The sequence below is a fragment of the Arachis ipaensis genome, chromosome B7, assembly GCF_059453495.1.
Source record: "Arachis ipaensis isolate K30076 ecotype BB chromosome B7, ASM5945349v1, whole genome shotgun sequence".
Classification (NCBI taxonomy): Eukaryota; Viridiplantae; Streptophyta; class Magnoliopsida; order Fabales; family Fabaceae; genus Arachis; species Arachis ipaensis.
The window spans coordinates 118,400,707-118,416,150 of NC_142442.1; the positions used below are offsets into that span (position 1 = coordinate 118,400,707).

At 32.2% G+C, this 15,444-nt stretch overlaps 1 protein-coding gene across 1 annotated transcript; it reads right to left on the bottom strand.

Moving 5' to 3' along the window:
- Positions 1-4,853: 4,853 nt before the first annotated feature.
- On the bottom strand, positions 4,854-6,048 carry LOC148553878 (uncharacterized). Its single transcript, XM_088492496.1, has 2 exons — positions 5,720-6,048; positions 4,854-5,581 (listed from the first exon to the last, which is right to left on the bottom strand). Exons 1-2 carry the CDS (start codon positions 6,009-6,011, stop codon positions 5,133-5,135), a joined length of 741 nt encoding a protein of 246 aa, XP_088348622.1. The 5' UTR covers positions 6,012-6,048; the 3' UTR covers positions 4,854-5,132.
- Positions 6,049-15,444: the final 9,396 nt, after the last annotated feature.

Consider the following 15,444-nt stretch of genomic DNA (forward strand, 5'->3'; position numbering starts at 1 on the left):
AAGCTTAATGTGCCAACAATGATGTATACAGTTTTTAACTCAAATTAAAAAAACATCCTTTCATCATTTTTCTAAGTTCATGTTAGCATTCACCTAAATATTTCATTAAAAGGAAAGATGAGAAGTTTTATGAATCCAAGAAAAATCGACATAAATAATTCATTCAACAATTGAAAGGCATAATGGATTCCACCTTACCTTGATTGGGCTGCTGGAAGACCATATGCTTCTCTTATGCGAAAGTATGTCACTCCTTTGTACTTCTTGGAGAATTGCAGCGGGTATTTTGGTTTACCAATGACTGCTGATAAACCGTCTCCCTGAATCCATGCGGAATTGATTTTTTTAAGTTGAAGGCAACTCTATCCATCACAAATTTGAGTTACTGTATTAGACTAACCAATTTTCTTATGGTGGCTTTACGTCGAAGTGCTTTTTCATCATCCATCGAAGCATCTAGGTGATAAAGCACCTCATCTTTGAATGCTACGACAGCCAGGAACCAGTGTCCCTCATCCTCTTTGACAGGGTCATAAGCCTACGAAAGAAGTACCTAATTAATCATTGTGGAATAAATTATAAACATGTTACGGGTTGTATTTGTGAGTACATAGTTAAGATTCATAGAAGGCCTCATCCAAGTCGGCATGTAAGTTTCGGTTATTTGTTGCACATCTATGTCGTTGATGACATCATTCTGCAAGTAAAAATGGTCTTAGTTAGGCCAACGAAATCAAACAGGCTATGATATAACAATTGAAAGTCCTTACCGAAAATGACGGTGGAAGACACCAAATAACTGGTCCATCTTATCGTTGAAACAATTTCGTCAGCCTCATAGCAAACATTTCAAAGGTCTTATCATGCGGAAGCTCACCTGGTTTCAAGGTCATCAGCTCCTCTCTTGTCATCATTAAATCCCCGTATTTCACCAGTACCTCCTTGTTTTCAGAAAAATATTATGGTCACCATCCCGTGTGGGATAATGTTGCCATGATTGAACATGCAAAAAACAATCATCAAAGCTTAGTGACACTTACTCTTGGTTCCCCTATGGGTTGAATACATATGTTGCAATGCTTATTTGGAGTTCTGACAGTGAGGGCTCAGTAGGGCTTGGTGACATAGTTGGATTCATCTCGATTATATTGTTATTAACAATATTGTGGTTGGGGGTTGTATTCATCACGCTGCCAAATAGCTTCACTGAACTGCCTCCTTTACCCTTTTGTCCATTTGCACTCGACCCACCTCTTCTGGACGGAACACCATGCAAAGTTTCTTGTTCCCGAATAGGTAAATTGATTTTTGAGTTGCCTATCTTCCCCCGTTGTATAGGATATACCGCCGAGCTCGAACTTTCCCCTTTATATATCATGGCTGGACGACCCATTAGCGGTGGTTGGGAATTCTGTGACCCGGCACCGATTGAAGAGCCCGCGTTCAATATCGAAGTTGCAGGAATCGAGTTCATCTGGAAGCATTGCTTCTTGTTGGCGGCAGGGACATCACCTTGTGGCAACGGAGAACAAGGGAATGTGATTGCTATGGCAGACTTCCCCTAAAATGGTTGTTATGATATGGGTTAAACAGGTCAATTTAATTAAACAACTTTGATCTAACCCAGCCCAAGAAAACGTTAGCCCGTTGGGGCTTATTTGCTTAGTAATCCAATGCTGGATTAATTGTAAAGTATACCTTTTTCATGGATCAAAATAAATCACAAAAGTTTATTTTCATAGTCTTGCTTATTTTATCTTTATATACCTCGGTGAATCCCTAACATACATGGTTATACTCTGAACAGGCCCAACCTTCCACAAATCTTAACTTATCTAAAAAGTCCATTGTTATAGATTTATACTTAAACTCAATTCATAATAATATCAACGCCAATGAAGAGACGTGAAATAAAATATAATAAAATTATTAATAATTTAAATTAAATAAATTAAACTAAACCAAATTTTTCTTAATACAAATTAATTTTTATTTTTTAAATTAAAAATAACCTATAAAATTTGCAAAATTTTTTAGTTTTTTCATAATATAAAATTATATTCATTATTTTAAATCAAATATAACATATAAAATAATATATTTTAGTACTCTTTTTAAGTATTCTTTTTAATCTTATAAATTTTGTAGTACTCTTATTATTATTTTATTTAGTATTATTTTAGATTATAGAATTTTATTATTTTGTTTTTTTAATAAAGTAATAATTCATATTATAACAAATTTATGACACAAAATTTCATAAAAATTTAAAAAAAATAAAATATGAAAGCACGATACTATACTAAAAATGAACTTATGCAATAGGAGCGTGTGAGGAAGCACCCAAATACCTTCGTTGATGACTTGCGAAGCAAAAATACGTTGTTCTCTAAACCTTTGTTTTTTTTTACTCTGGAGTTCTCACCTACTAGATCGTCGTCATCGTCATCAGGAATGGAAATCGGAATGGGAATGTCGGCGTTCAAACCGTCAACCATTCTTGACATTTTCCCAATCCTTCTTGGGGTCGTAGTAACGAAATCTCCGTCTAGTATATTTTTTTTTGTAAATGAAATATCTTGTTGGCTCTTGCCCATGTCTTTTTGGGAAAATGTTTCGGGCATGTTCGACTCCATCCGAACAAGTACTTTGCATAGTGAGTCAAGGCATTGTTCAATCCGTCCTCCACGAACATCACTTTGTTCGAGCCTCGCTGCCAAAGCATCAACGGAGGTCGCCAAAGCCTTGATGGCAGCAACAAGCTCCGAGTGTGCGCATAGATCAATTTGCATGGGTGCCAGTAACTACAAGAGACAAAAAAAACACAAAACAACATTATTTGAAAGTATTGTTAATGGCATAACAACGATGAACACTATTTGAAAGTCATTCCTAGCTTACATTTTCTGAGCTTCGGGTAAGAGTCCCGCCAACTAGCATTCCCGTGTGGTTGACGTTCATGAGAGAGTGGGTCTCCTCTGCGACGGATGCATCTACAATCATTTTCTCTATTGCTTCAGAAGACTGCAACGATGGCGTCTTTGTTCTAGCCGGAGAAGTTTTATCCATGTGTTTGAATGAGAATGTTAGGCAAGGCCAATGGATACGTGTTTTAATATACTAAACGAATATAATATTAAATTATGAAAATATTAAAAAATTAAAACAGGTCTTCGAAGAGGTAACAAAAAAACAAAAAAATGCATCATTAGTGTCTCGGTGATGAAGCATCAGGAAGCACAGGCCAAATTTTTTCTATTTCCAGTTAAAGATTGCGCCTAACGCTGAAGTATATCAGAGATTGATACGTTAAATAGAAAATATAAACAGGCAATAGAGAAGTTTTTTAATTATGTCAGTTTTATTATCCAAGATGAAAGTTCATAGTACTAGGCATCATTTTTAGCCTTGACACAGAATGTGTCCAGAATCTCCATTCAATGACCTTGACAATTAAGCACATAGTCGAGGTCTATATTGGCGCACTAAATACGTATAAGAGTTATGTAAAACTTAAAACATTGGCTATCTTTACAATGGTGTTTGTGTCATTCGTGTAACTATGGGCATTATTTTTTCCTTAAAACGTTTAAGAAATAGTATCTGCCTGAATGATTAAATGAATGATTTAATGAGTTGGCTGGATAAAAAAACATTTGCTTTGATAAAGACATTACTTTAACATTACAAATCCATAACAAAATAATCTCACTTCCTAATACAACACCACGCCAAAGACCAAAAAGGATAATCCTGAATGTGCTCATTATCATCGCCATCTCCTTTTTGGTAATTTTCTTTGCCACTTTAAGGGGTTTAAGTCCTCAACAACAATATCATTATGTCTGTTCAACTAGTTTATCCGTTAATTTCAGGACTTCAACTAATTTAAGTGTAGGCAACTTTAGTGTCGTCATTGTACTTTTACCTTATTAGTCTATTTAAGTGGCATTGTTCTTTTTTGCCTTTCAGTCTATTTATGTACTCAGAGACACTACAAGTTATTATTTTAATATATCTATCCCCGTACTTTTTATTAATATCATATAATATTATAATATATTTTAATTGTTTAACATATTATTATTATTATTTGATCTGTTGTGGATCACAGCTAACTAAGCAAAAACATGGGCATTCGATCGTGTAACCTGTTTGCATGAAAATATATTTTGAACGTAAATCTCCTATCCTGCTTGGCTTGAATGTATAGCTTCGTGGTGCACTTTGAAAAAGGCATAATATTAATTAATCTACAAAATCAATAATAGTATAAACACAAGTATAAAAACAATGTTAAAGATAAATAAATAATATTTACTTATTAACTGAAATATTATGTAAAATTAAATCTATATCCTAATATTTGAATTTCTAATCCTATTCTTAAATCATATATAAAAAAATAAATTAAGATATATAAAACAACTAAAGTCTTTAACTCTAATACTAAACAGGTACAATTCTACACGTGATAATATTCTTTACCGTTAACATATTTCGTGAAGACACTATAACATAATTTAATTGTTTAATTTTTTGGCTTTATTTGGTGCAGACAAAACATAAATGCACACTCATCCCTATCACAGTGTTCTACTGAAAGCATATCAAAAAATCACTGAGCATTATGATTCTCTATAACAATGACAACTCCATATCGCTGCCCTGCACTAAAAAATTAAATACAACACGACAAAACAGACTCTGTGCAATTATGTGTGTCGTCATGGCTATACGACTGTCCAACCCAACGTAAGACAGATAGGCCATAGCTCCACTTTAAAAGAACGAACCAAATATACCGATAACTAACCATCTCAAAAATAAATAGTAACAACACATGCTAACGAAGGATGAGAAAAAAGATTAACTAAATTTCATCGTTACCAGCATCAACAAACACATTTCTATAGTATTAGCAACAACAACATCGAGAAAGCAGCTTCACATCCTCGCACTCACATTGACATGTTAAATGAATTTAATTTACCAACCTACTTAATGACCCATAATCCAGAGAAATAACTAAAGCAACAGTTCACAAAACCAAATTCTTCTTTAACACATACATCAAACATATAATAACTTCATACTCACTATAACTAAATTCAGATAAATCCAAACTTGATTCAAGGGGACTGGCCTTCGATACGAGCGTTCACAACAGCCTCATAACTGGCCAAAAGCTTCTCATAAGCATCCTCCAACTGGTCCACCTTAGCACGGAGTGCTGTATTACTGTCTCGAAGAAGCTTCACTCTTGAATAGTAATAATCTTTAATTTCCTTACCGATAATTTCCAAGACTTGGCCAAGCATCTCTTGCGCCGCATCTTCGCGAGCCGCCCTTTCTACCATAGAAAACCGACCCTTAGCATTGAGTTCAACCTCGTACGGCTGGCCTGGAACCACCATGGTAAATTCAAAGAATGGACCTTTGTCTCCGACATACCTTTCCTGCTTGAAGAAACACGGCCCAGGAATATCAGATTCGTGGCACACCTTCACCAGCCAGTCTTCCATACTATTCACTATGGTGAATTCACCATTAAGCTCTTCTTCAGGGATCACTGGAAGCCCTGCATCAGCAATCACTTCCACTAATTATTTTTCTACGGTTTAAATAACCCAAATATATACCATATACAATAACTCAAATGAACAAAACATTATAAGAATAACTTCGATTAAGCATATTCATTGAAACTCAAACTTACAGGATACCACAGGTCGAGGCCAGCTGCTCCGAGATGGCATACTTCCTTTCCGAACACCACTTCCTTCACCGCTAGAACCAATCATCTCCAGCCTTGTAGCTGTCTCAGTGGCAATACATCGCAATCTTGCGTTGAATGCCAATACAGCTTGTTGGTAGCTATTAAACCCGTGAAATTCAAGAAACGGGTAGTTACAAACTTGCTCTCTCGCGTCTTCCCAACTGGTATACACACCTGTCCATGTCTCCTTTGTCACTGCAAAAAATAAGTACCTTTGCATGCTATCCTCCATCCTTCAAAATCACTATCTCAATGGAGCCAGGCCACCAAACTCTCTAGTGTGTCGAACAAACCCTCTATTTTAAGACAAGAAATCAACGACTTCTCAGTTGTATATTGTCTCTTATATTAACATCAGTGGTATAATTGTATATTCTATATGGGAACAACTAACATATCGATTATCCAAACATCTTTTTGTGAGGATAATTCTTAATAAGGTAATAGGTATCTTATTTATTTGAGTTAAATAAATTAATTGATCCAAAATTAATGTATATATATATACCTATATATAATAAACTAGATTTTAGACAAACAAAATGATGAAGTGCGGTATATTTTTAAGTCAATTTTTCGGATTAATTTTACTGAATTTTTTTTAAATTGAATATTTTTTAATTAAATAATTTTAATTCAAATAATTAAAATATCATAATATTAAAAAAAGTATAACATAAATTAGCTGAAATGAGATTTCTAAATTTTTTTATCATATATTTTTTATTTCTTAAAAAAATCTTTTGTTATTGAAAATTTTTAAAGAAGAGTACAGAAATAAGAGAGTTAAGAGAGTGAATATTACTACTTTCAATTTAAAAAATAGTACTCTTAATATAATGTTCCTTTGTAGCAAGATTTTATAATTTAAAAGTGAGATTATGGATTATTTTTTTTGTCAACTGTTATTAATTAATTAAGAAATGACAATATTATTATTTAATAATACTCTTAATATAATGTTCGTTTGTAGCAATATTTTTTTTAAGAAAATAGTACTCTTAATATATATTTGTATTTTTTTAATACTGGCCCAAAAGGCCCAAAAATTTAACAACAAAAAATAAAATATAAAAATAATTGTCAATGTGTCAATTCTTTCTTTTCTATTCCACACCCACCTAACCAATAATTCATTCAATACTATAAACAATAATTTCCATTTCATAAACATTTATCAATTACTAACTATTACGTTAAATTGTATAAATTAACTTCATAACTTGTAACAATTCTTTTTTTCGAAACTAACCATTTATAGGCATACTTATTTCTTAAGTTTTGATTGATTTAAATTAAGTTAGTGTTTTTTTTTCAAAGTCAACTGTTTTTTGGGACAAGTCCAAAATCAATATATATACAGCCATAAAAAAATATACTACCACCGTTTTATATAGACAAAATCCAATATCACACCTTTACAAATTTAAAAATAAATACAGTCCAATTACTTGATTGTCTATTCACGGCCCAAATCACATGAAAACAAATATTTAATACTGACCTCCCATCAACATATATTTTATGTTTTCACCTAAAACATAATGGATACATTTGTAAATATTATAAACCGATTCTAACTCTGTGCAGGTCAAAAGCAACACGTCCTTAACTATCAACGTCAAATAGGTATACACGTGACAAATACTCAAAACTCCAACACAACAAAAAACTATGGGCATCGTGAGCACCGGGCAGGCGCATGCTAAAACTCACCATTAGTATTTGAAGAATACACAATATATATACGTCTCTGGAAACATCCAGCATTATTGTCTTTGTTCTATTATGTTGAAGTAATCAATTAGTATGAATGAAGTATACCACAAATATAAAATTAATGTAATATTATTTATAGGTGACTATTTGTATTAAAATGATTTTACGTATAAATGATATTTAAAAATTGTTAGATAATTTAATATATTTTAATAAATTATTTAATATAATATGTATTAATATCTCAATTATTATTTTTGTATAAAGATATTTTTATATAAATAATTATTTTATACATAAGCCAAATTATAAAATAGATATTTTTATAAAAATATTTTTATGTAAAAATAATATTATGAAATATTAAATAATTTAACATAATTGATTAAATATAATTGATTAAATTATCTAATAGTTTAAAATATAATCTTTACGAAAACATATATATAAAAGTAGCACCAAATTATAGCGTGGTTGTAAATTTTTTTGTGTCAGCGATGGTCCTTAGACTTGTACATGATTATGGTTAATCCAAAAATTAAAGTTATTTTTAGTATAATAAAAAATTTAATTTAAATTAATTAACTAAATTGATTTGAAAAATGTTAGGAGGTGAGTAGATTTTGTGATTTGTAGCTATTAATTAGTTATCAATAGTATTTTTAATTGTGTGAGATTTTATCTAATAATAGTGAAAAATTACGCAATTAGTGGCAGAGCTTGAAACAAAATTTTTGGGGCCAAAAATTTAATATAAAAATTTAAGGTCAAACTCATCTGATACAACTCTTTGAATTTTTGAAGGTTGTATCTCACTTTTTTCGTGATTCATTAAAGTAGAAGAACTATTTATAGATGTTGATATTGTAGAAATTATATGTTCTCCTTCTTGAATATTAGTCTTCCTCTTAGAAAATGCATTAATTCTTTGATTTTTCATCATTATTTTGTATAAAAATTTGAATATATATCCTGTAAAATATGTAAAAAAAAATTAGAAGGATAAATATTAAAATTTATAATATTTATTAATTTTTTTATCAATTTATACAAATACAATAATATCAATATTTATTGAATATTCTAATAATTTTTTATCATATAAAAAATTAAATTAAATAAACAGTAATATATAAACTAATATTAAATTAAATAAATAAAAAATACCTAATTTTAGAATGAGAAGCAAAACGTGTTTTTATAATGAGAAACAACGCAGCAAGCATGATGATTTTTGTTAGATAACTTTTTTTTGTTAGATCTGTTGTGAAGTCAATAAAGACTCACTCTAAAAATTATTATGCAATAAAAGCATGAGATAAGAATTGAACCTGATTATCCTAAATTATAATAAAACATTTGAGCCAACTGAACTACTCTTTATTTTTTGAAGAATTACTACTAATTTTTTTATAAAAGATTTGGGGGGCCATGCCCCCATTGTCCTAGTTAAGCTCCGCCACTGTACTCATTTTTCTTTTACTGGCTAAGTGGTAGCTAGATTTTAATAAAAGTGTTGTGTAAGCCCCGTTAAATTATCAAATAATTAACTAATAAATTAAATTTTAATAAAATAAATTAGAAATGTGAGTTTTATATTAAAATAGGATAGAACTCATTAAAATGAAAATTTTGACACTAATTTCAAAAAATTTGGCTCAAAATTAGGTCGAACGGACCGAACCAATTGAACTGGGCCCAAATCCAACAAGTCAGCCCATACACCAAAAGAAGAAAACCCTCTTCTTCTTCCCCATTCAGCACAACGCTGAAACAGCCAAAGGGGAGAAAAGAAAGGATTTCACACCCTAATCTTCACTTTAATCTACCATAACTTCTCACTCCGAGCTCCGATGGCCGCACCGTTTGCGGCCACGCGACCACCACATCGAGCTCTACGAATCTATCGGAACAATTTTATAGGTAAGCCACGCTATTATCCCAGTTTTTCTACTCCTCAAATTTTGAAAATCTTGAATATCCATGTTGAGATTTTGTTGAATTTGGTACTCTAATTTTGGTTTAGCTTGCGGAACTTGTTGGATTTGGTTCATTTGGTCCATGGGTACGGTAAGGATCACTAGCTCTAGTCAATTCCTTGAAATTGTTGATTGGGTATGTGTGTGTGTGTGTGTGTGTGTGTGTGTGAATTTAGGAGTATATACATATATTAGAATTTGATTTTGGGCATTGGAAGGCTTGGTGGAGGATTAGCATCAATACTTTGGTGATTTTGGACTTGTGTGACTTTGGTGATTTGCCTTGGTAAATACGTGGAAGTTGGCCAAAGTATGGTTTAGGTTTCACGTATTTAATATATAATATTTTGTGAAAACTTAGGCTAGATGACCATAGGATAGGTTGGAACGTATGAATATGTTTAATCTTAGTAACCTTTGTTGGATAAATGATGATTTGATGATGATGATATATATATATGTTGAATTGAGAGATGGTAGGATGTGAAAATTAATGCGATATTGATAAAGAAATGTTATGTTGATGGTTGTAGGTATGGTAAATTGAGTTTTAAAGAAAATAGAGGTTTTGGCAATTAACTTGGTATATTATAGTGTTGAATATGTGTAAAGAAAGTGGAAATTGAGTTTGGTTTGTATGGAAAATGGAGGTTTTGAAGTTTTGTGAAACATTAGTTTTTGGCCGAAATTCGGCGAGTCATAACTTGGCTTCCAGAATTCCAAACGGTTTCAAATATGTTTTATATGAAAATTGGGTCCGTGAAGTTTACTTCGATTGAAGAATGAAAGAAAAATATTTTAAAACGGAAAAGTTATGCGCGTCGGAAGTTTGGGATTGAAATTGAAAATTCTGCAGCTTTTTCAGACTTAGCAAAAATTTTGGAAAAACGTACGCGTGACCTGGGATTTGCGTACACGTCCAGCTGCTCGCGACGCAACCAACCATTTCAGGTTGGGATTCACACGTACGCGAGTAGAGAGCTTCCGTACTCGAGTAAGGATTTTTCATGCCCATACGTACGCGTGGCTCACGCGTACGCTGGCCCACGCACACGCGTGACCCCTGTTTCAGCAAATCTGGGTTTTTGAGTTTTAAACCTAATTTCAAACTTCTAAACCTCTATTTTCGTTCTTTCAGTCATGAATCATAGCAGTAAGCCTAGTAATTAGATGAAGTTAGGAAATGGAGATAACTTGGGAATGAAGTAAAGCTAAAAAAGTGATGAATTAAGTATGGAAATATGTGTACTTGGAGTGCAATTGGTGTTATGATTTTGATGGTATGAATATGCAATGTTTATAAATGATTATGAATATTATTTGGCTTATGCACTCAAATGATCTGAGATACGAGTTTCCCTGGGTAAAGTACCGTGGCTTGCCACCACGTGTTCCAGGTTGAAACTCGATACTCTGTTGACCCTACGTCATAAGGGTGACCGGATACATAAATTTCCGGAAATGGTAACCCCCCATTGAGTAAAGTTATATATGAATGTATGAATTATGTATGAAAATAGAAAAAGCTATGTATAGACATATGGGGATGCGCAACGGGGGACAGTCCAAGTGTTTAGCAAACCAGACTTGTCGGGTTGGCTTGATAATCGACAGATGAGCCTCATCAGCCATAGGACAGACATACATCATATGCATATTGTCTTAGTTGTCTGCTTGTGAACTATATGGGATTGCCTATGTGATTATAAACTACTATCTGTTATAATTGTTATCTGTATTACTTGTGAACTACTTGTGTTTGTCTTGTTTTGCTTGTTTGTCTGTGCAACTCTTAGGAGATGGAGGAACGGAGAAAAGGTAGAGAAGTTTAGTGTACAGGTTAGGTTTAGTTAGGTTTGAGAACCTTTAGATGACCACCCACTTATGGCTTCTGTTTTTAGTTCCTTAAGATTTATATCTGAGTGACGGCATTCTAGGATTGCCTCTGGTATTCCCAGGACCTTATATCTTATGTGTGTGGCACCTTTACCATGCTAAGAACCTCTGGTTCTCACCCCATATTGTATTATTGTTTTTTAGATGCAGGTCGAGAGGCTCCTCGGTAAGCGTTTGGACTTCTATAGCGGAGCGATTTCTGGGTTTTATAATTTATGTTTATATATGTACTTAACTCTCCGACCAGATACTTTATTTTGTACCTCTTAGAAATTTATGGAGAATTAGGGTTTATCTTTGTATTTTGGATTTTTTTCGGGGTATGTATATATATATGTAAATATCCTTCAGCCAGCCTTAGCTTCGCAGGCAGAGTCAGGAGCTCGTTATTTTGTACTTTTGGACCTCTATTCCCACTTTCTGTTTATTTATACTTAAGAATTTTAGATTTCTTCGCACGAAAGTAACCCAATTTTCTGAGTGTTGCACTTTTCGTCTTGCGAATTTGTTTTACCCATTTTTCAAGGCTCCTCATATACTGTATTCTTTTCAATATTATTATGTATATATTTTGTTTTAGAGGTCGTAATACCACACCACCTCTGCTTTACGGCTTAAGCGTAAAACTCTGTGTGGTAGGGTGTTACATGTTGGCCCCTTAACTTTTTCAATTGATTTTACATAACAATATTGATTATTAACTAGTTAAAAATTTTAAAATTCAGTTTTAACTAGTTATAAAAGTAAAAATTAATTTAAAAAAAAAACCAATTTTTACATAAAAAAATTAATTTTAAAATAGAAATATGATTTTATACCAAAAAATTAGTTTTTACACTAAAAGATCGATTTTTACACTGAAATATTGGTTTTTACACAAAAATTAGTTTTTTACATAGAAAAATCGATTTTTATACACAAAGACAAAATTTTACCTTCTTTTTAAATTGAATTTTTTAATCTAAAAATTATATTTTTTTCTTTCTAAATAATATACAGCAACAAAAAGATTTTAATTTTTTAAAAAAACCAAATAGTTTTAGAATATAACAAATAACAAGATTAAAAAAAACTGAAATAAAAACAAAAATAAATAGTTAAATCCTACCAAGTTATTTGAAACATCTCTCCATTATCTCTAACATCTAGAATGTTTAGAACATGACTAAAGATAACATAAACAATCTATTATCTAGGTTTTCTAGTCATCCTCAAGCGCAATTAAACCCTAGATCCACAGAACAAGTAATGTCCTCTGATAAAATTAAATCTGTACAAAAGCACTTGACGGAAGAAAAATGTCGGTAAAATTTTTTTACAAAAATATCACGTTGCAAGTATAGTTTTAAATCGACAATTAAACCTCCGTCAATGTTTAAATTGTTTGTCACTTAAGCAAACCCAATAAAAATAACTAAAGTATTTAAACCTCGGGTCGTCTCTCAAAGAAATTGTAGGGAAGTGTACTTACTCTTTGTTATGGGAAAGGTATCTTTTGGGGTTTTTGTAATAAGAGACAAGTAATGTAAATAACAAGAAAATAAACTAAAAACTAAGGAAAGTCTTAGCAACGGTTGAGAATCGGAATTCCTATCCTCATTATCATCGTCAATTGTGATGGTAATTGCCTTTTGCTCTCGCTTAGTTAACCTCTAACAATTAAAGGAAAGTCAAGTGAGCAAAATCAACTTAAGTTCACAAGTTCAAATCAAAGACTAGATTTAGTGAAACTCAAGCCAACTAGCAACTTTCAGTCACCAATCAACAAGAAACTTTGACAACTCAAGAGTCTCCAAATGATCAATCCAAGCTAAGAACAGAAAAATCTATTTTAAAATCCAACCAAGTATTTCATCAAACACTTGAAAGGTACAAAATAAAAACATAGAAAATTAACAAGAAATATTAAATCTAAACTACCAAATGCAAGAATCAATAATTAAAAATTAAAGAGAGAAACAATAAACATGGAAAATATAAATTGTATTAATAGAAATCAAACATAACAAGAGTTCATAAACATAAAAATGGCATAAAGGGAAAATTAACAATACAAACAAAGAGACCCAAGACAATAAAGCATGAAAACATAAATGAAACTACACTGAAATAGGAATTAAAGAGAGAACTAAAGCGAAATTAAGATAATCTACCCTAATTTCTAGAGAGAAGAGAGAGCTTCTTTCTCTAGAATATAACCTAAAACATGATACTAAGCTAGTCTCTGATTGCTCTCCCCTTGTTCCTTCATCAATTTTGCATCGAATAGCTTCAGAAATGAGTGAATTTGGGCTTCAGCCAGTCCAGAAATTGCCCCCAGCGTGTTAACTTTAATGAGATCACGTGACGCTTATCACGCGTACGCGTGAGTCACGCGTACGCGTCGCTGGCAACTTTCTTCATCACGCGTACGCGTCGCCTTGACAAATTTCTTCTTAGCGTGCACGTGTCGAGCACGCGTACACGTCGCCTTGAATGTTCCAAATCCTCATTTTCCATGAATTCTCCGTCTTCCATGCTTTTCTCTTCACTCCTTTGATCCATTCCTCGCCTCTTGACCCTGAAATCACTAACAAACATATCAAGGCATCGAGTGGAATCAAAGTAAATTAAATTTAACTAATTAAAGGCCTAAAAAGCATGTTTTTAACCATTAAGCACAATTAGGAGAAATTCATGAAAGCATGCTATTATGTTGAATAAATGGGAGAAAAAGTTAATAAAATCCACCAAATACAATAAATAAACCATAAAATTGTGGTTTATCAACCTCCCCACACTTAAACATTAGCATGTCCTCATGCTAAATTCAAGAAAGACAAAAAGGGGTAATCAATTTATTCAAATGCAAACTATCTAAATGCAAGCTACCTACATGTGTCTAGCTATTATAATTACTATCTATCTATATATATAAGCATATGTGTGGTCAAAGTGAGTCAAATTTCCAAGAGATCATATACGCACAATCAAGGGCTAAATCAATCATATCAAAACATATTCACAATTGAATTGAGTTATTCAAAAGAGTTCACAAACTTGCAAGATAAGTAATGATCCAAGATGGACATATGGAAATGAGCAATTAAACCCTCACCGGATGTGTATATGCACTCTAATCGCTCAAGTGTTTAGGGTTAATCCACTCAATTCTTCTCTAATCATACTTTCTAAAGTTTTTTCTTCATCTAACCAAATCAACAAATATTTAGTGTACATATGCAAATATCATGAGGGCTTTTCAAGGTTTTAATGGGGCTAAGGTAAGGGTGAGGATATATGTATGGCCAAGTGAGCTATCATTTGAATCTTTGACTAATCTAAGTTCTCACCTAACACATACACACTCTCTATACAATTCTAAAATCAAGCCTGGCCACCCACGATCTCACTTTTACACATATACATACACTCAAGTATCAATTCCAATTCCATCACATATGAATTGATCTTTTTATTGAACTTAATATTGGGGTAATTTTATCCCCTATTCATTTATTTCTTCTTTTCTCTTTTTTTGTATGAAAACATAATATATACAAAGGACATCAATGCATATGGTTTCTATATTTTCACATGAGTATACACCCAAATTCTCAATATTTCTCAATAAAAATAAAACACATTCTCATCAACCAAAGTTCTCATATTTCCTCACACTTAGGTGACACACACTCACTATCTTAAGCTAACCAAATATTTAAATAGGATAATTAAATATTTTTTCACTTAAGGATAGTGATGTGGTAATATAAAGAACAAAATGGGGTTAAAAAGGCTCAAAGTGGCAAACAAAGGAAAATAAAATGGTAGGCTATTTGGGTCAAGTGAGCTATAATAAAATAATGGCCTTAATCACATAAATGCATGAATATACAATAAATAATGGACATATAGAATGGAACAAACCAAAGATTGCAATCATAGAGAAGAAAACACACAAGAATAAAAATCATGGTTAAATAATGTAACCATACAATTAGGCTAAAAAACCCACAAGTTGTGTGTTCTTAGCTTAAAAACCATATTCCAAACTATATATATACATCATGCAAGTTTCAAAGAGTTTCA

Bases quoted from the DNA above. Each gene is read 5' to 3' on its own strand.
- LOC148553878 (XM_088492496.1), bottom strand. From the start codon at position 6,011: ATGGAGGATAGCATGCAAAGGTACTTATTTTTTGCAGTGACAAAGGAG. The intron at 5,582-5,719 runs GTAAGTTTGAGT...TTGCTGATGCAG, and splicing joins GCCTCGACCTGTGGTATCCT to GGCTTCCAGTGATCCCTGAA.